Below are 20438 nucleotides of genomic sequence, written 5' to 3' on the forward strand. Positions count from 1 at the left end.
TTTGCATAAAGCCAATTTTATTTGATAAACATTGTAGAAAACAACTCCTCATGTGCTAACTAACTCAAGTGGGAACATTAGTGTCATTCCCACAACTCAGTTGTGATACAAAGTCAAAGTCACCGTTCAAGTTCAAGTTCAAAAACACCAGTCACAAAGATATAAATTCTGATGACGGAAACAGAATGGCCTTTCCAATTGTCCATATCCGCGGACGCGGCTATTCGAATAGTTCTACACTCTGCAGAGGTCGCACACTTGTGCCACAACATTTGATTACATCCGTCAGGGATAAAACCCCGAATAATCGTAACTCAGTACGCGGATCATCAACCGTTAACCTTTCACTTACACACCCTAGTATAGGCACCTCTCCCCATGAGCTTGGCCTCCCGGTGAAAACCAACTGTTAACCCGGGAACTGCACAGGGCTTGGGCCGGACATTCACCTCATATCACATCATATCACATCATTTCCTTTGTTGTAGAGGCAGCTTTCGGCATAACCCCGATGACGCTTGTTTAGAGGGAACCCATACTAAGACACGTAAATTTCCAGCTAAGCCCTACCCATAATCAGGTATTGTGGGGGTACTCAAAAATTGGAATGGTATCGCATCCAACTCAATCATCAGTTTTTAGCCAAAGTCACCAAGTCAACTTCAGTGTCATATTCACCTTCAAAATCTTTCAATGGAAATGACTAATCATTCCAAGGTTTTCAACATCATCATTTCATCAACACAAGTTCCCATCTAGAGTAGTCATTTTAAATTTAGCACTAGCCACTATGTGTGAGGGGTGCTAAGTATTTGCTTTGCTTCTAGGCTAAGTTTGATACTCTTGTACTAACTCAACACTAACCAAGTACATCATAATTCAAAAAGTACTTTGATAAAACAAAGGTAAATAAAGCTTGTAAAGTAAAATTGGGAAATAGGATCATAAGCATAAGGTAAATGGGGTAATGCCTTGCTCATGGTGAGCTTTGCACTTTGCAAGAGTATTATCTTGCCTTGGTTGGGAAACTGATCAAAGTGGTCTTCTTCTTCTTGGAAGTAGACCTCCTCCTCCTCCTGGTACTCCTCGGTACTAGCGTCTAAAATACGAATACGGAGTACACAATCATCACACCAAACTAATTTACTAAACTATGCACAAACATGGTTCACACACTTAAACTAGCATCACATATTACTATTATGTTGGTGGATGTGTTTTTCTTATTAATTAAGAAAAAATAATTTCCTCTCATACTAGTCTTAAAGGTTACTTTGAATATTTCAGAGAAATAATTTCCTCTCATTATCTTATTAAGATTTAATTTCTCTTATGCATAATATGTGACCTAGGTTGACCCAAGTCAACCTCTTCACACTTATCATTTGGAGAAAATGATTTAAATGAGGTGAGCACCTCATACCATTTAATTCTAGCATATCAAAGATTTAATATCACCAACAATTCCTAGGGGACCTAAATAACCAGAGTCTCCACTTCATTTGGAATTGGTGGTGACAAGATTTAAATGAGAGAAAACTCCCTCATAAGATTTCTTAATAGTTTTGGACAATACCTTTGACTAGAAATAGCCATAAGGGCATTTAAAACCACTAAGCCATGATCATTCAAAGTAGGCATGGCATATTTTTGTAGAAACAATTAGTATAAGTGAAATGTGAATTATTGGAGGTGGAATTAACTGAAAAGCATTTATGGTTGATTTTTAAGAATTATTATAAGGCAGAAAAGTCCCTGCCTTGTTTATTTTGCCACTTTAATTCTACAACAGATCTAGGGTTCTATCCAGTGGCATTGTGTAGATAAATTCCTAAGGTTTCCAAAAACATAAAGTTTGTAAAATTTGGCCGGATAGATTTGTCCCAATTAAATTTCAAAGTTTGCAACAGATTAAGATATTTTTCTAATTTCCAAAATTGAATTCAAACCGTGGGCTTGCGCGGGAAAAGAACTTGGGCCGGCCCAGTACTGCGTCCAGCGCAGCGGGCCACCTGACAGCGTGGGGGCCACGCGTCAGCGGGACTTAACGCCCGAAGCGGTACGGTGAAATGTGAGCGGTTGGATTAGAAAGGGATCGGACGAACGACAGACGTCGTCGTCTCCGGCGAGCGGCGAGCTCCCTGGCGGCGAGCCTAGGGGGTGGGAGGGAGTACCAGGCCATTGCAGGGGTCTGGCAGTAGGCGCGGAGAAGATGTAGTAGATGAGGAAGCCCTGGGAGCAGCGGCGGCGCTCGGGGAGGCGCCAATCGAAGCAGAGCTTCCGCGGGCTCCGGCGGGCTTGAGCTTGCGATTCGAGCAGCTCCGGTGAGGTGGTGCTCAATTGAGGTGAGGAGATTGTTCAGTGAAGGGAGGGGAAGGTGTTGGCGTGCTCAGTTCAGTGGGAGGGGCTCCCCTTTTATAGCGGCGGGAGGTGGCTGTGGCGCCCGGCTAGGTTCGTCGGCGTCGTCGTCGTTGCTGGTGCACTGGCGAGGATGACGCGCTTGGTGGTGGTGAAAACGAGGCTCTGAGGCGACGGTGAGCATGACGGGAGTGTGCGTCACCGTGGCGGGTCGCGTCGACGATGACGTTGGCCATGGCGTTCCCGCGGTCAATCGACGATGTCTGTGAGGTTGCTGGTCGTCTGGCGCGTCCACTGGCGAGCGGAGCAGGTGAGTGAGGGCGAGGAGCGTCGGCGCGCGTCACGCTCTGTCGCGTCCAGGGCGCTCGCCGTGCGTGCACTGGCGCGTGCATGGGCGTTCCTGGGCGTGTCTGGGCGTGGCTGTTCTGGCGCGTGCAGGCTCGATCTTGGTCAAGGGCGTGCACGGGCGTGTCCAGGGAGGTGAGAGGGAGCGGCCAGACATGGTGGTGTGGTGCGGAGCTGACCAGAGAGGGAGGTGACATGGAGATGGCATGGTGAGCACGGGCATGGCCCTGCCATGGTCATGGAGGTCAAGTGGAGGGGGTACAGTGGCTGATGCGATCTTTGAGGGATAAGTGGAGGTGCCAGGGTGCAGAGAGGGTCAAGGTTGGACCAAGTCCAAGGTAAAAATGAGGTATGGGCTCAATTTTTCACCCTGCCAGCAAGGTGTTCGACAGAATGCCCGCAAGAAAATAATTTTTGAAATTTGAAATTCTTTTTGGTGGGTTGTAATCATATAATAAATGGAGCATTTTGGTGGTGGTGGTGGTCAAAATGGAATTGAGATGCAAAATCACATTTTGCATATGATCTTACATATGTGAAAATGTTCCAACTTTGATTGCCTCTCATTTGAAATTGGTGATGAATTTGGGGTGGTGGCTTTGGGCAAAGTTGAAGTGCTTGATGTTGTCTTGGATGAGATGAAAAGGTTTGACCATGTGTAGAAGTGAAAAGTGAAAATCCAGGGGCTCAAAGTGGGCATCAGGGTAAAAATGGCACATATGACCATAATCACATGTGAGCTCCATTTTGATTCAAATTTGATTTGAATTGAGTTGGCTTGATTTCAAAGGTGTTAGTAAGTGTTTAGTAACCAAATACAAGTGATGGTGCAACCCAAATTGGCCTAGATCAAAGAATGGTAAAAATGGCATAGGCCTTATGTGAGGGTGAAGTGGATTTTTGGAAATCCTTTTCTATTTCATTTTTATTTGACTTTGGGTGATCAAGTGATCATTGCTAGGGTTTTGGAATGAGAGTAACACATAAACAAGCATCATGGCAAAAGCACACTCAAATAAATTAATAAGGTGAGCTAATATGCATAGTCCTATATGCTGAGAAAAAGTTTTTGTTGGCTCCAAATTTTGGATTCTTGAATGTTATCTCTTGTTCCTTTTATTGAAACTTGGGATGTTACACCGGGGAACCTCAGCGACTTCGACAGCGACGACGACGACGCTGACGAGGAGGACGAGGACAATGAGGGCCCGGTCGGCGGCCACTGGAGCAGCGACGACGAGCCCGCCGGGAGTAGCGCCGACAGCGGTGACGATGGCGACGATGAGGGCAGCGACGGCCCGTAGATAGGACCTTTAGTATAGGACCAGTAGTAGTAGATGGGGCAATGTATCCCCTAGTACTTCCTTTTGAGAGCAATCAGCTCTTTATGTAAGAAATCTTGCCTATCAATGAAGAACTTCTCCCAATTTGATTTTGCCTATTTTCTTTGAGCTTAATTTAGCCGATTTCCTCTCATACTGATCTTGCCGATTTGTCCCCTTAGCCAATGCGTAATGAGCCGATAGCAACGCATCGGTCCTTTAAAATTCACCCTTCCATTCTTCAACTGATGATTTTAAGATCTGGTGGATAATGTAGAGTCTTCAGGAAAGCCTTTGAATTCTTCCAACCAAACCTAATGGTCTTCTTCAAACACTCATCATTTTGTGAAGAAGGTTGCGACGAAAGATCAGCCGATGGTACCCCAATCGGCTCCTAAACAGAGCATCTACCAGGCCTGCTGCCCCCCGAGCCTTACTCGAGGCGAGAATATCAGTGAGGATGCACCAAAGCCGATCACCTTTCTTCCTTCGAAAGCCGATATACCTCTTCTGTCAACACTGCTGAACTAGCACCAAGGGCTGAAAATCCTCGACAAGAAAGTTCAGGAACCCGAATCGGCTCAAGGCAGCTGAAGAAGCTCTCATTGTTTTTCTCCCTCGAAGAAGCAGAAGGTCCCACAGCTGAACTGGACTTGGCGGAGAAACTTGGTGAAGATCCGGTAGACCTTGTATAATTGCACTTGAGTCGATGGCTGCGCATCGGCTTCGCTTCTTAGTTCTAAAGTCGATGCCCTTGCATCGGCTGTAAAATTTTTTTTTTTTTACTGTGTCCGATTTTCCCTATCGGCCCCAATATTTTACTGCACACATGTTCTCCTGTGCATGTTCACATATTCATCGTGTTCAGGTGCCCCCCGAGCCGAATCTGTCAGGGAACGGCAGATATCGGCTTTGTAATTCGTACGTCGGCTCCAGCAGGATCAATGTCGAACACAAGCAGAACATGTGGTGAGGATAATTTTGGCCGATTGCTGGAATCGGCCTCCATATTGACTGAAGCGCTCAATGAAGGCTCTGTAATGTTCCTTCACACATCCTTGGGGCCAATCCAAAGGATCGGCCTCGCCATGTTTCTCCTTGATTTGTTCTTGCTACTCGGTTAGGCCAGTGGATAAGACCAGCCTAACCCTGCCCTTCGTCACGTCGATGCGCTCGCAGTCGTCCAAATTGATACCTGAGAGTGGCTCTTGGCCTGCTGCTTCCCAAGCGTTCATGCCAGCCGTTGAAATTTCGGCTGAGTCATCGGCCTGGACGACCTCTACCTCATCTCCATCCCACTGTATTATGCATTGGTGCATCGTGGAGGGAATGCAACAGTTGGCGTGGATCCAATCTCTTCCTAGCAGAACAGCATAGGTGCTCTTGCTATCGACGACGAAGAACGTCGTAGGGATAGTTTTCCTTCCTACGGTCAGATCCACGTTCAGAACACCTTGTGCGTCAGACGCTTGGCCGTTGAAATCGCTCAATGTCACGTTGGTCTTGATTAGATCCGAGCTAGAGCGTCCCAACCGACGTAGCATAGAGTATGGCATAATGTTGACTGCCGCTCCGGTGTCCACCAGCATCTTATTGACAGGCCTCCCATCGATATAACCTCGCAAGTACAGGGCCTTCAGATGTCTGTAGCTTCTTTCTCGTGGCTTCTCAAAGATAACCGGCCGTGGGCCGCAGTCAAGTTGTGCCACAGGTGCCTCATCTAATCCTGGAGCATTGAACTCTGAAGGAAGGATGAACACCATGTTTGTGCCAGCCGATGTTTCATCATCGGCTTTCCTCTGCTTGGGGCGCCACTCCATCTTCCGTGGACGACCCTCTTCATCCAGGGTTCGCTGAACTTTCGCATCCAGGTCAGGTCGCGCCTTCCTTAGCGTATGCAGGTATAACCTTTCGGCTTCCTCCAAGCCGCGCAATCGCTGAACCCTGCGCTTTTGGGAACGGCTGAGTCCATCAGGGCACCACCTTGGCTGGTGGTACCTGTCTTCTTCTTCTTCTCCCTCGTCTTCCGAATCCTCAAGATCTTCCAACCGAGGGGACTCAGCGCGTTTGCTTTGTGTTGGGAGAGGCCCTAGACGTTTGAACACGGACACGTTGGCTGCCTCATTCTTCTTCTGGTTGCATTCTGGGCAATTGCCGATTGTAGGCAATCGGCTCATTCCTGAATCCCAGCAGTGTCTGAAGAAGGGGCAGTCCCAATGCCTATCTTCGTTGCCTTGCTCCCCTGTCTTTTCCTTGGCACGGCGCTCGTACTCCTCCTCATCGCGATCATGCCGACGACGTCTTCTGGCTTCTCTAGCCAGACGATCTCTTTCATCATCATCGCTGGATCGTCGGCGTTGGTCATACTGACTCACATACTTGTTGAGGAGGTGATCAGAGAGGGGTCGCTGATATCTTATGTTCTTCACTTCTCCCTCTGTGACGTAGCGCTTGCCATCATGACGGAGCCGATCGCGTGGAGCGGCCTCCTCTGTGTCCTTGCTACGAGAGCAGCTGCCCTCGTCTCCATCCTTGCCAGCGTGGTGTCCAGGTCCTACCATGTTGATACTGAACGAGGATCCTGGCTGGCAACCTTCAGGGTAAGTGCACTCCACCATGTTAACGGCGGGGAAGGGGTGGGTGTCGACCTTCATGGCGTACTGGTTGAAAATCAGACGTCCTTGTTCTATCGCCATTTGGATCTGCTGACGCCACACCCTGCAGTCGTTGGTGGCATGAGAGAGCGAGTTATGCCATTTACAGTATGGCTTTCCGTTCAGCCTCTGTACTGGGGGAATTTGAGACCTTCGGGTATCTTCATTGCTTCTCCTTGAGTAGGAGGTCGAAGATTTGCTCAGTTTGGTCACGTCAAAATCAAACCCCCGGGGCGGACCTGGTGGCTTAACCCATTTGCGGGACACGGGGGTTGCCCCCGAGTCCATTCAGCCACTGCTACCTCTTGATCTCCCGCAGAAACTTCGTCTTCCTCTGCCTCGACCAGGACTACTGCACGCTTGAATTTGTCCTGGTACAAGTCCGGGTGGCGCTGTTCATATGCCGACAGTTTCTGAACCATGTGCGCCAGTGAGGGGTAGTCTGCTTGGGAGGCCATGTCCTTGAGCGGCGCTGCCAGGCCCGCTACTGTCAACTCGACTGCTTCCTTTTCGGTCACACGAACCGAATAACATCGGTTCCTAAGATTCCTGAAGCGCTGGATGTATTCTCGTCACGGTTTCTCCACGCTTCGACGTATTTGTGCTAGATCGGCAAGGCCAGACTCGGAAGCCTCTGAATGGTACTGCATATGGAACTGTTCTTCCAACTGCTTCCAAGTCCGGATCGAGTCTGGTGGCAACGAGGTGTACCACCCGAAAGCCGATCCCGTGAGGGACTGTGAGAAGAACCTCACGCGTAGTGGATCCGACACTGAGGCCGTTCCTAGCTGTGCCAAATATCGGCTCACATGCTCGATGGAGCTGGAACCATCGATCCATCGAATTTGGAGAAATCGGGGAGCCGATATTTAGGTGGTAGCGGGATCAACTCGTACCCGTCGGGTACGGCTTGGAATAGCCGATTGCCCTCCTTTTCGGCGGCATGCCGAACTGGTCTCTCGGTATGGTACTGATCGATCCGTCTTTGGCCGGGCTGCAGGAGTTGAACTACGAAGATTCGCCGGGGTGGCGTACTTAGCCAGCCATGCTTGCTTTTCCAGCTCTGAGCCAACTGCAGGAGCTGAGCTCTGGAGGTTCGTCGGGGTGGCATATTTAGTTAGCCACGTCTGCTTCTCAAGATCTGTTGCTGACGTTCCTCCTGCTTTCCCAGAAGTCCCTGCTGTCGCGACCTAGTTTGTGAGCGCCCAGTTACCGCCGATATACCCGTGAGGGATCTCCTTAGGCGCCTTATGCAAGAACTGGCAGTCACTAGGGTCACCACCGATCTTGTAGACGACGAATGCCGGTGAATTCGGCACTTCTGGTGCTGCCAACGCAAATGGCAGCGGTGGACGGGACTGGAGTGGCATCTCTCCTTGGTGTGTCCCGAGAGCTGGTCTGACGGAGAGTGCGGTGCCTCATGATCTCCTGGATCACCCGGAGAGCGACACGCTCCAAGGTGTTCACCGAGTTCTCGAGTGGCGGTGCGGCGAGTGAGCCACCAAGTAGTTGATCTCCTGACGTAGGGACCTGGTGCGTTCTTCTGACGGGGCAGAGAGGTCTATCCCATCGAGTGCACCATCAGGCGAGAACCCCTTCCACCTGATGCCATGTGAACGGGTTCTGTGGAAAGAGCCGATGAGGTCGGCTTCGAGGATGGCTTTGACCTCGTCATACTTCTTCTTGAGCTCGTCGGTCAGATCCTCGTACGTGACTGGAGTGCCGTCCGCCATCCCAGATGTAGATGGCGATGTGGTTGATGACGAAGCTTGTCCCACCGGGCGTGCCAGAATGTGTTGCGGTCAAAACCCACCGGCGAGCAGCGACGGGCAACACAGTAGAGCCGGGAACAACTTAGGGCTGCGGCTGGCCCTGGTCCCTCCGAGCGACGGCCCGCAAAGCCTCCGGTACACACGTCCGATCTGGTGCGGGCGTGCCACCCGACCTATACCTGGTCAGGAAGGTGATGGAGATGCCTCGCTTAGTTTCCTGCATGGCATACACGTAAACATTAAATACGAGCCTCGATCGGCTCTCAGGTTATCCTGTGAATCGGCTCAAGGAGCCGATCCACCCATGATTCGTACAAGGTGCACGAATATATGGTGGTCCTGCTTGATCAAGATAAAGCTAATGCGATCTACGACGATTTAGGGTTTTCACCGCATAATCGGATCATCCTACTCACGATTGGGCCTCGCGGCCACGCACGGTGATCGTAAGCCGATCCTAGACAAGGCCTAAAAACCAACACGAGGTTGATCCCCGGAACATCCTGTCTAGGACTAGCAAACGACACCCTACGTGCCGCTGGATCCTCCAACCCTTTGTAAGGCCTAACTATTGCAGATATTAAACTAATCCTTGAAGAACAAGGAGCAACCGTAACGGATCGGATCTACTAAATAATGATCAAGCGGGGTGCCGCCCCCACACCTAAGATAGGTGTGAGGGCGGCTAGATATGCAAGGGTTGCACTACGATAGCATATGATACGAAGAACAATGCTAACCCTAACACATCTAAGATAACTACGTTGCTCGCCATCAAAAAGGCTTCAGTACGAGCAACGCATGAACAACATAAAGCTTGTGCTGCCTAGATCGCAAGATGCGATCTAGGCAGCATGATGCTTACCGGTAGAAACCCTCGAGACGAAGGAGTTGGCGATGCGCCGAGATTGATTTGTGGTTGAACGTTGGTTGTTGTTTATTTCATAAACCCTAGATACATATTTATAGTCCAGGGGACTTTCTAATTTAGGCGTGCACCTAACCGTGCACGAGGCAAACTCTAACTAACCGACACGTAATCTACTATGTTACAGATACAAGGGCAAACTAGCCCAAACTTTGCATAACTGGCCGATTTACGTAATTCTTCCATGTATATTCTTTAAATCTATCCTGATCGCGGCCCACCTCTGACTCGGTCAAATCCTGGTGATAACACACGCCGACATCCACGACTTCGGAACAAAACTCTACACGTACCATCGAACGTCGGTTCAATTATTTCTTTTTAGTTTATTACCTTCCTTGTTAAGAGATGATCTCTTAGTTAGAGAGAACAAATATTATATTATCTATTTATACTTCAACTCAACAATTATCCTACGTGAAAAAAGCTAAGATAAACCGGTTTTGCATGCCCTAACATTGCCTAAAATCGGTGTCTATTTCTTAGAGTTTAAACCAAAAAAACATCATGTGCAATCTTCAACGAACTATTACTTGAGTTCAAAAAATAGGGTCATTTTACTGTACATCAAATGAATTTAAGCCCTCTACTGTTGCAAATCCAACGGACAGATATCAAATAATACACCAGAATTTTTGTAGTGCATTTTGGTACTTTGGAGAGTGCCCTTTCTGAAAATCCCACGGCCTGCCGTGGCCAGAGACGTCTTGGGCTGCAGGTTGATGTACTTTTTTTTCGAGACGTAGTACGAACGTATACACTCGCAAAATACATATACACTCACTTGCATGAACGGCTTGAGCGTCTCCTGACTGAGGCTGGCCATAGTGGGTAGTATCATATAGTAGTATCATGTATATGATACTTTTATATAATATTAGATCCATAATGCATAATATCATAGACTAGTATCATAGTTTTGTTATATTAATTGATTTGTAAAATCTCAATACAAATTTGTGTACAAGATTTATTTGATACTAACTTTTCTCGTGATGTGCGTTATGATACAGTATCTATCTATGATACTCTAATCTTCTCTCTCATCCATAATTACCTGCCACATCAGCATTTTTAGTGGGGCTAGGATACATGATACTAGCTATGATACTAACACTATGGCTAGCCTGAGTTCTCAAAACTGAGCCGACCCCACTGTAGTACAATGTACTCCCTCCGTCCTAGTTCATAGGATTTACGGCGTGTTCCTAGGTCGTAAATTTGATAATGATAATACAACATATGTATTACGAAATACATGTCATTTGAAAGCTTAAATGTTCTACTTTCTAATGATATAATTTTTATATTATACAAATAATATTATGTTGGCTAAATTCACAACCTAGAGATACGCGTAAGCCCTATGAACTAAGACGAAGGTGGTACCGTAAAATCATTGAAATCCGTACTACATTAACCACTGGATCTGTCTTAAGTTTTGGAAAGAAGGTACAGTAGTACTATGCAAGTAGGAGAGGCATCATTTAAACGGTGTAGGTGATGGTCCGGCCACTCGGTGCAGGCACTGTAGTGTACTCCACTTCACTCCTGCGCGTGCCCCTCATCTAAACCCAGAATCTACGCAATCGTGGAGGGTCAACTCCTACTCGGCACCCCAAGCCTCGGTCACGCGCGCACGCAACAAATGAGCACAAACAAAAGGACAAACAAACAAGTTTCTTTCTAGAGAAGAAAAGGAAAACGACGAGGTCTATCTAGGCTAATCATCATAACTAACTACGTACACCGGTGTCTTCTCTTACCTGAAAATACAGTACACTGTATCAGGATACATTGCATATATCCAGCGACCCATGCTGCTGATGCATGGCTAGGCCACAAGGATTAGACAAGCTACAAGATGACAAACATCTACAAAATAATAAAAATAAAAATACAAGATGACAAGCAGCGTACGTACACACCTGCACCTCCAGGTTATATTCTTTTTCTAGACACAAGTGACTTTCAAGAAGGAGGCCACACTCCTGGCGATGCTGTTCCTTGCAAGCATGCTTTTGGCTGCATTACGGGTCAGTCGAATACAATATGGAAACCTGCAAATCAATGAGGATTATATATGCGTGATCCTGTGTTGACTAGCTTTTCAAATTCTGGTGCACCAAGCTAAGCTAGTCTGCAGAGTCTTGTCTCGGAGCAGAGTGTGTGTTCTTGTTTTATTCTTGGGATATGAATAAGAGAGGGCGATGATCTGGTGATCCAAGCTTGGTACCGCACACACTGGCCCAGGAAAAAGATTAACAAACTCAAGCAACCGACACTGCAGAAGATTCCACACTGGCAAGAGACGCCAGGTGCATGTGCAGGCTCTGCACTTCTGCATTGAACATACCACCTTCTGCCTTTCTTGGTTCCAGGTTATTTTTGAACTTACAGCAATAAACAGTTCTTAATTAATACTACAGCTAAGATGTACGCAGTTCTCTTGCAGTAAACCTGGAAGAATATGTACACGCTCCGTCTGTCAGTCAAGAAGCAATCACAAACGTGCATTGGGCACCAACAACTTGCTAGCATTTTGCTGTGTTTACTTTCTTTTTCTTCTTCTATCTCCTTCTCTTACGCGCCTTCAGAAAGTCGACTCAAGGACGATTTGGCAGGGAGCATTTGCTCCCGGTTTTTTCAAAAAATCAGAACAAATAGAAAACTTATCAAAAAAATCCGCAAAAAATCATGCATATACCTGACCATGGCACGCACCACCGTGTAAAATTTCGTTGCAAAATGTCATCGTATGCGCCCTGGGCAAAAATGACAAATTTCTGACATGAAATGAGATCCAAAAATTTGAATCTCAGATCTGGAAGTTTGTCATTTTTGCCCAGGACGCATACGATGACATTTCGCAGCGAAATTTCACAAGGTGGTGCGTACCATGGTCAGGTACGTGCATGATTTTTTTCGGAATTTTTTGAAAAGTTTTGAAAAAAAAAATTTGCTCCCCAAAAATTCGGGAGCAAATGCTCCCGGGAGCCAAGACGAATTTCCCGATACTACGTTTATTCATCCAGTCAGAGCGATGGCGGCTATATGAAATGCAGAAATCGACGTCTCCAATCAATCAATCGACAGCTTAAATTCATCAACTTGGCATCTTCCGACGTAGGGCCAGATTAAAAATTAAAAGCGACAGCGACGAACCGTGGAAGAATCGAGCTTCAGACCTTCAGTCCAAGCAATTTCGCTGTCGGAGTACGTCCGGGATAATCTTTGCCACACTTGCTATTTAGTACTACGAGCCAGACACGTTGACCTCACTCTGTCACGGAAAAAAGAGGCTGTAACTGTAACCACTTGACCAGATGCAAACAACCTACCTCACACGTGTGAGGCTTGTGCTGCTGTCAAAATTGACTGCAAAGAGAAACGAATGTGGGAACGATTACAACTCCAATAGAGTAGTAGTGAAATTTGCCAGCAGTTTGTCAAACGAAGACAAGCAAGGTGACTGCACATGCCTCCTGTAAGATTCTTACAAGATCTCAGCTGGAAATTATATCCTTTTTTAACCAAGTCTGTGAAAAATAACATGCTCGCATACGAAAAATCAATGACAATTGCGTGAAACATGATTGGAATCAAGGGTTTTACTGGTGATCTCGTTACTGGTGCTCTGAAAATAACTTGACATGAAGCAATCGGCCAAATTATATAGCCTAACTTTCGCCGTACCAAAACGAGACCACTGGCCGTGGCGACCTACAAGTGTACCACTATTATTGTCGGGCTGAGGACGGCGACGGCTCGATCGATCATTCCCATGCTTCTTTTCTAAGGCACACATCATGTCTTCTCTATCGTCCAGCTCGATCGATCGATCTCGCAACGACCTTCGGAGCTCGGTGTAAATGAGATCTGCCTATGCCCACACTACTGCATGGAGCCATGGACCGGCTCGTTAATTACCTGTACGATCTACGGTGGTTGTACGTTGCACGCCATGCGATGCAATAAAACCGGGTCGTTGCATGTGCCAGGGAAATCAAGAGGGTGTACAGTAACGTCAATGTCGGTTCGTTGCTCCAACAAACTCAATGTAATTTTTTTTTTTGAGAAACACAGTACAAACGCAGGCGCTCACATACACGCGCATACACTCACCCCTATGAACGCACACACGCACACCCTACCCCTATGAGCACCTCCGGAAGACCGAGCCGGCGGATTGGATCTTGAAATTGACGAAGTCACCACAGGCGCCTCGCTGTCGACGGGAACGTCGCCTCCCACTGAAAGAATATTCCGCCTTTATGAGACACACAGATATCAAACCTATGGTTTGAACTCTGGTGGGCTGGGGGTACAACCACCCTCCTAACCACCCAACCTCAGGTTGGTTCTCAAACTCAATGTAAATTTAGCTACGTGTACTCTTAATAACTACTCCGATCCATAACGGAACTTTAGTTTAAATATAGATTAAATCGAAGTACAATTTAGTATTTATAATAGATTGGAGGGAGTACAATAAGTTCATATGAACTCAAGTATGAGATACAAATGTGTTTGGCAACATGGGATATGAATGGGTTATTCGGCTTATAAGTAACATATACCGGCGATCTCGCGGGCAAAAGTCATTTTCCTGTTGTGGCAGACATGGCATCATCGAAACAAAGTGGTTCACGCTGATGGGGAGGCCTCTATATCTGCATCGACACCATATATATGAATAGCTATTGGGAGTCGTCGACTGATGCAAACATTGATACCCTGACTGCCAAGGGAAAGCAACCTTTTTTTTGGCCTTAACGAGCTAATAGTTCCAAGGGCCCATCGAATCTCCCCCGTTGGGTAGCATCGGCAGAAGGAACGATCAAAGTGAATGTTGACGTTGGATGGGGCTCCGCGAGCACGAAGGAAAGAATTGGAATTGTGCGAGATCACCTCGGACGAACTATTTTCTCTGAATGGAAATTCATTCCCCCATTGCCCAAGTGCGGACGAGGCAGAGGTCTTAGCCATCCTAGAGGGTCTAAAGCACCTGATTAATCTACGATGCACCTCAGACGTTTTGGAGTATGATTGCTTACACATTGTTAACACCATAACGAGTAAGGATATCGATAGATCATCTATCTCGAGTTTATATGGGGAAGGACATGAGTTGCTGAATTGATCCGTGTTACCAAAGTGGCACGCTTGAGTAATAGTCAATAGAGCCTTTGATCATCCGGACAGACTAGCCACAATTTTAACCTAGAACGAAGAATCTAGTACGGTACATGTCTCATTATGTTCACCTATTTTGATGCGCCAAATCATTTAAGGAGTCTTCCAGAAATCGGCGTCATGAAGATTGTATGGAAATAAAATAGGATTGCACACTATTTAGCTAACTTGGAAAATGTCGATGGTCACACCGCTTGTTGGTTACACCGCACTCCAAATTGTATCTAACAACTTGTGTTAGGCGATGGTAGCCCTATAACCGAGGAGCAAAATCTCGATGATTTTCCCACCCAAAAAAGATGACGCACATACGTTCCCAAATATCGCTTTCCGACAACAGAATACCTCTTCTTCAATGTACCTATATTTGGTTTACTCCTACCTTTTTCTATATGGTACATTGTATCACAATTTGTGTTGCATGTATTCTTACATCTCATGTACCTATATAGTCTGGAGCCATGAATTCTTTGAGAATCTTTCGAATGATACAAGTACCTCTATCGCTGTATGCATGATGATAGAGCATCACCTCCCCTTCACGGTTTACTCATCCGAACTATGCAAACCAAACTCGTTATTTCTTTCGACCGTTTGGCTGCGAGTGACTACTATTTTGACTGTGCCGCTTCACCTCATCGATCTACAGTTCATTAATACCCGCCGAAAAAGCAGGAGAAAACGGACTGGAGCAGCAGTGACCGGTAAGCAAGCCACAGTACAGTGGTGGGTCCCAATCCTCCTTCCGTTTCATTCCTCCCCTTAACTGCACTCCGCTCTCCCTCCTCCCCTCCCCTCCGCAGTCGCCGTCGTCTCTCTCTGACCTTCTTCTCGTGCCCGGCGTCTCTGGAGCCGGAGCGGCCACCCACAAGGGCGAGTCGACGAGCTGCCACGCGCGCGCGCGCCGAGTCGGGCGTAGTCGGCCAACTGCTCGCGCGCATTTCCCGGGGCTCCGCCGGCCGCCGCCGCCGCCGCCGCCGAGGTACGTAACCCCTCCGGCGGCCCCGCATTCACGGCCGTTCGAATTCCGTCTTGATATTGTTGGGTGCTGGCTGTTCGTGAACGATTCTTGTTCTAGGTTGCGCCGTCATGGGCTACTGCTATTTCTTGCCCCCGGTTCTTGTCCGTATTTTGTCGAAAATTACAGGGCCTGATGCGCTCAACTGTTAATTGGTTTAGGCGAAATGGATTTTATTCGGTGCCTGTTCTGGAGCACTCCGTATTGCCGTCCATTTGTCCAACCCCACCGGCGTTTACTTGGTTCAGTTTCTACCAATAATTTATTCAGAAAACGGCCGTTTTTGGATCATGCCCTTAAATTTCGAGCTGCAGCTGGTCTGTGATGCTAATCAATAGAACTGAATTATTACCTGTTGTAGAAAAACTATTAACATAACCAAGTCGTCTTTATTTCTTCATTTCGATTCAGTGAGTCATAGTACTTGTTTCCAGGAGAAAAAAAAGTTTGGTTCTTTGCACATTCCATTGCTGTACAATTCTAGTTCCTGTCGTTTACACTGCACTCCGCCATTCAGATGCTTTTACGGATTTAGAAGCATTCCCGTGGTTTGGTACCAAGCGCACAAATAAATGCAGTGTTTGACTTAACTTAACTTCACACTTTCTTGCTTCAGTGCTGCTTGGACTGGTAAAGGTTGGATCTCTGAGCTCCAGTTCCTGGTCCTGCTGTATGCTGGATCTAGCAGCAGCCACCAGCCAGTAGTCCCCTAAAGATGCTACTAATTTCTTGTAGCGTGTTCTAGCTTAGAACTGACTCAATGAGTAAAATACAATTTTCACATGAGCTGGGCTGGAACTTGGATATGTGTGAACTATAGGTGCTGAGCTAGCTTGGACTTGGACTTTGGAGCACTGACCATTATTCATTTGCTGGCCCTGATTATGAAATTGGTTCTTCTCGGGCTGTCTTTAAGTGGGGGTTAAGCAATTGCGTACTGCTCCAGATCTTGTAGTTAGTAAACAATACTACGGTGAATCGGCGCGCACATTGCCATGTGCAGCAGTTTTTCTCCCGTCTCCATTAGGCTACATAACCTTCTGAGTTTCTTGTGGTTTTTTCCTTTTAAATGTGTCAACCTTTGTTTACTGGCTTCTCTGCCTGATGAAGCAGCTTTCCTTAGTGATCACTATCTTAGATGTCTTCCATTGGCGCATCCCGAGAAAACCTTCCGCAAAACGCTAAAGCTGCACCATATTAGGTACTAAGTGTATGTAAACTTTCTACACGAGGTTTCATCAGGTAGTTGCATCAGTTTTGTCGGCACTATTGCATAACAATGTATGAGAGCTCTGTGCCGGAGCTTCAGCCTTTTGTCTAAGCAAGTAGTGACAGTAGCGAAATACATGATGTGATGTGCTCATCTTTGTGGGAACTATGATGGGTGCAGCTTTGTTCCTGATATTCTCTTTCTCCCTACTCTGTTGGTGCTTTTGGCTTTTATACGCTGACCGTATCTTGCCACTTTTCTTTTTTCCTTCCCTCCCTTTAATGCTTTCTGCCCACAGTTTTTAGGCCATGTATTCCTGTCTTTTACACTTTAAAGGGCGCCATTCCTTGAAGGTGGAATATCTGCCCTTTGACTTGTTTTGATGCTCAATTACTTGTGTATTCTTACATTGTCACTAGAGAACTATGCTTTCAGTGAACAGGAAGTTCAGTAAAATGATAATATCCTGCGTGCGGTCTGCAGTTCACCTCCTGAAACAGTTACAGTAATTTGGAATGATAAAATCTGTAGACAATGATGGGGATTTCATCTTTTTGAAGTGCCCTGGCTTGTTGCGGAATTGCTTGCTGGAAAGAAAGCTGGTTGTGCTGACTTGCTGTGTTGGCACAGTCATGCGTGATTCACATAATAGTGCATCAGTGTTCCCTTTTGGGAACCTCACAGACATATGTGCAATGATTGTCAATTTGTGTTAGTTTTCTTCTGATGAAATACTGTCCCTATTTGCAGTTAGATTTTATAGCTTTAATGCTGATATGCTAGTTATTGTCACTTAATGTCCACTTTTGTTTGATCAGGTTGGATTGGTACAAACAAATGAAGGTGCTGCTGATTTAGTCCCCCAGATTGAGGAATCATCAGATGGATCGTCTCAGAATCATAAGCCCTTTCCATGTTCTGCTTTCACTACATCTGTTACTATCTTTATTCAACCCCCTTGCAGTAGCGGACTTGGCCTCCGAGCAGCAAGCCCTTCTTGACTTTGCCTCTGCAGTCTATCGCGGCAACAAGCTTAACTGGGGTCAAAATACACCAGTGTGTTCATGGCATGGCGTTAAATGCTCAGGAGATCAGTCACACATATTTGAGCTGAGGGTACCAGGTGCCGGTCTCATCGGAGCAATCCCTCCAAACACTCTTGGAAAGCTCGACTCTCTCCAAGTTCTGAGCCTGCGGTCTAACCTTTTGTCTGGAAGCCTTCCATCTGATGTGGCCTCACTTACTAAATTACGTTCCATATACCTTCAGCACAATAAACTTTCAGGAGATCTGCCTTCTTCATTCAGTCCTAACCTAAGTGTAGTGGACCTCTCCTACAATTCCTTCACTGGGAAAATTCCTGCAAACATACAAAACCTTACTCAGTTATTTCTCCTAAATTTACAAGAAAATTCTCTCTCCGGACCCATCCCTGATCTGAAGCTTCCAAGTCTGAGACTGTTAAATCTGAGCAACAATGAACTGAAAGGCCCAATTCCTCAGTCGCTCCAAATATTCCCGAATAGTTCATTCTTGGGAAATCCTGAATTATGTGGGCTGCCCCTAGATAATTGCTCATTTCCACTTCCACCAACACCCTCATCAGAACTGCCTTCAACACCAACGTCTGCGCATCACGACAGGAAACTGGGCATAGGGTTTATAGTTGCAGTTGCTGTTGGGGCATTTGCAGTACTGATGCTAGGTGTGGTTGTGTTGATTGTGTGCCTTTCAAAGAGGAAGGGCAAGAAAGAGAGTGGTGTCGAGTACAAGGATAAGGGAGCTGGTGTGAGGAGTGAGAAGCCGAAACCACAATTCAGTAGCGGTGTCCAAACCGCTGACAAGAATAAGTTGGTTTTCCTGGACGGTTGCACCTATAACTTTGACTTGGAGGATCTACTAAGAGCTTCTGCAGAAGTCCTTGGCAAGGGGAGTTATGGGACTGCCTACAAAGCTATACTCGAGGATGGGACTGTTGTGGTTGTCAAAAGGCTAAAAGATGTCGTGTCAGGGAAAAGGGAGTTTGAGCAGCAGATGGAGCTCGTTGGGAGGTTGGGCAAACATGCAAACCTAGTCCCGCTTCGTGCTTACTATTATTCAAAGGACGAAAAGCTTGTCGTGTACGATTACATTGACACCGGCAGCTTTTCTGGCATGCTGCATGGTATGTTTTTCACTGCTACATGTCCCTTGTAGATGTTAACTGTGCAATGGCTGGTCAGGGAACATATTAAGAGACCAACATTGTTGAAGTTCTAAAATAACTAAGCTTTTGAACTATAGAACCGACTATATCCATGCTGTGTTAGATAGTTATAGCACCTAAAATTTTGGGCATTTACAAGATATGTTATTTTGCATAGAGCCAGAAAATACAACCTATATACATGCCTGCATATTCCACTTGCTTGAGTTGAAGCTTCATTGATCTTTCTTTTTCTATAGCTCAACATTCTCATGCTAAGAAACATACCTTGTGTTAGACAAGCTTTATGTATCTAACTGTTGAATTGACAGTATCGCTTACTGAATTGCTGATCAACAGGTGTTAGAGGTGCGGCCGAGAAGACGCCATTAGATTGGAATTCCAGGGTGAAGATCATACTTGGCACAGCATATGGCATTGCACACATCCATGCAGAAGGTGGCGCTAAGCTGACCCACGGCAATATCAAGTCAACCAATGTCCTCGTCGACCAGGATCATAATCCCTACATTTCAGACTACTGCCTGAGTTCTCTGATGAGCTCCCCCGTCAACGCGTCCCGTGTCGTGGTCGGCTACCGTGCTCCGGAGACCATCGAGAACCGGAAGAGCACGCAGAAGTCCGACGTCTACTGCTTCGGCGTCCTCCTCATGGAGATGCTCACGGGAAAGGCGCCGCTCCAGTCGCAGGGGAACGAGGATGTCGTCGACCTCCCAAGGTGGGTGCACTCCGTTGTCCGGGAGGAGTGGACGGCCGAGGTGTTCGACGTCGAGCTGATAAAGCACCAGAACATCGAGGAGGAGCTGGTCCAGATGCTCCAGATCGCGATGGCGTGCACGTCGGGGCCGCCGGAGCGGCGCCCGGCGATGGAGGAGGTGATCAGGATGATCGAGGGGCTCCGGCACTCCGCTTCGGAGAGCCGCGACTCCTACGACGAGAAGTTCAGGGAGTCCAACACGACGTCGGTGTAGTTGTCTCTAATCTGCTGTTCTCCTTCCGGTTGGTTGCGGATGATTTGATTTGTTAGCTGATTTATGATTTGAGTTCATATATGCCAGCATGGCTGACATCAGGTGCAACCTAATTAGTCAGAACAATTTGCATCGAGACTGTGTGTATCTTGGCAAATGTAGAGTTTTCCACTGGGAGATTGAATTGAATTGCTATAATTGTTGATGATGCCAAATTCTCGTGGTACCTGCTGCCGAGTACTGGAATTCTTTCATGGCTCTCTTCGGCCAGGCGTCATCCATACCTGGATTATGGCCGGAGACGGCGCGGTGGGAACGGACTCTCGGTCGAACCTGAAATGTTTTGGTACACGTACGGAGCAGAGGATCCGAAGCGTCCGACTTGGCCCCGGCCTACGTTACCTGCAGACCACAGATCGTTTCCGACACGTTCCCTGCAAAAAGCTTACATATGCAGC

General features: G+C 46.9%; 1 protein-coding gene across 1 annotated transcript; it reads left to right on the top strand.

Annotated features, from left to right (window-relative positions):
• The first annotated feature begins 15311 nt into the window (after window positions 1-15311).
• On the top strand, window positions 15312-20186 carry LOC127331490 (probable inactive receptor kinase At5g58300). Its single transcript, XM_051357670.2, has 3 exons — window positions 15312-15557; window positions 17622-18967; window positions 19349-20186. Exons 2-3 carry the CDS (start codon window positions 17686-17688, stop codon window positions 19978-19980), a joined length of 1914 nt encoding a protein of 637 aa, XP_051213630.1. The 5' UTR covers window positions 15312-15557; window positions 17622-17685; the 3' UTR covers window positions 19981-20186.
• The last annotated feature ends 252 nt before the right edge of the window (window positions 20187-20438 follow it).

Source organism: Lolium perenne, chromosome 2 (genome assembly GCF_019359855.2).
Source record: "Lolium perenne isolate Kyuss_39 chromosome 2, Kyuss_2.0, whole genome shotgun sequence".
Taxonomy (NCBI): Eukaryota; Viridiplantae; Streptophyta; class Magnoliopsida; order Poales; family Poaceae; genus Lolium; species Lolium perenne.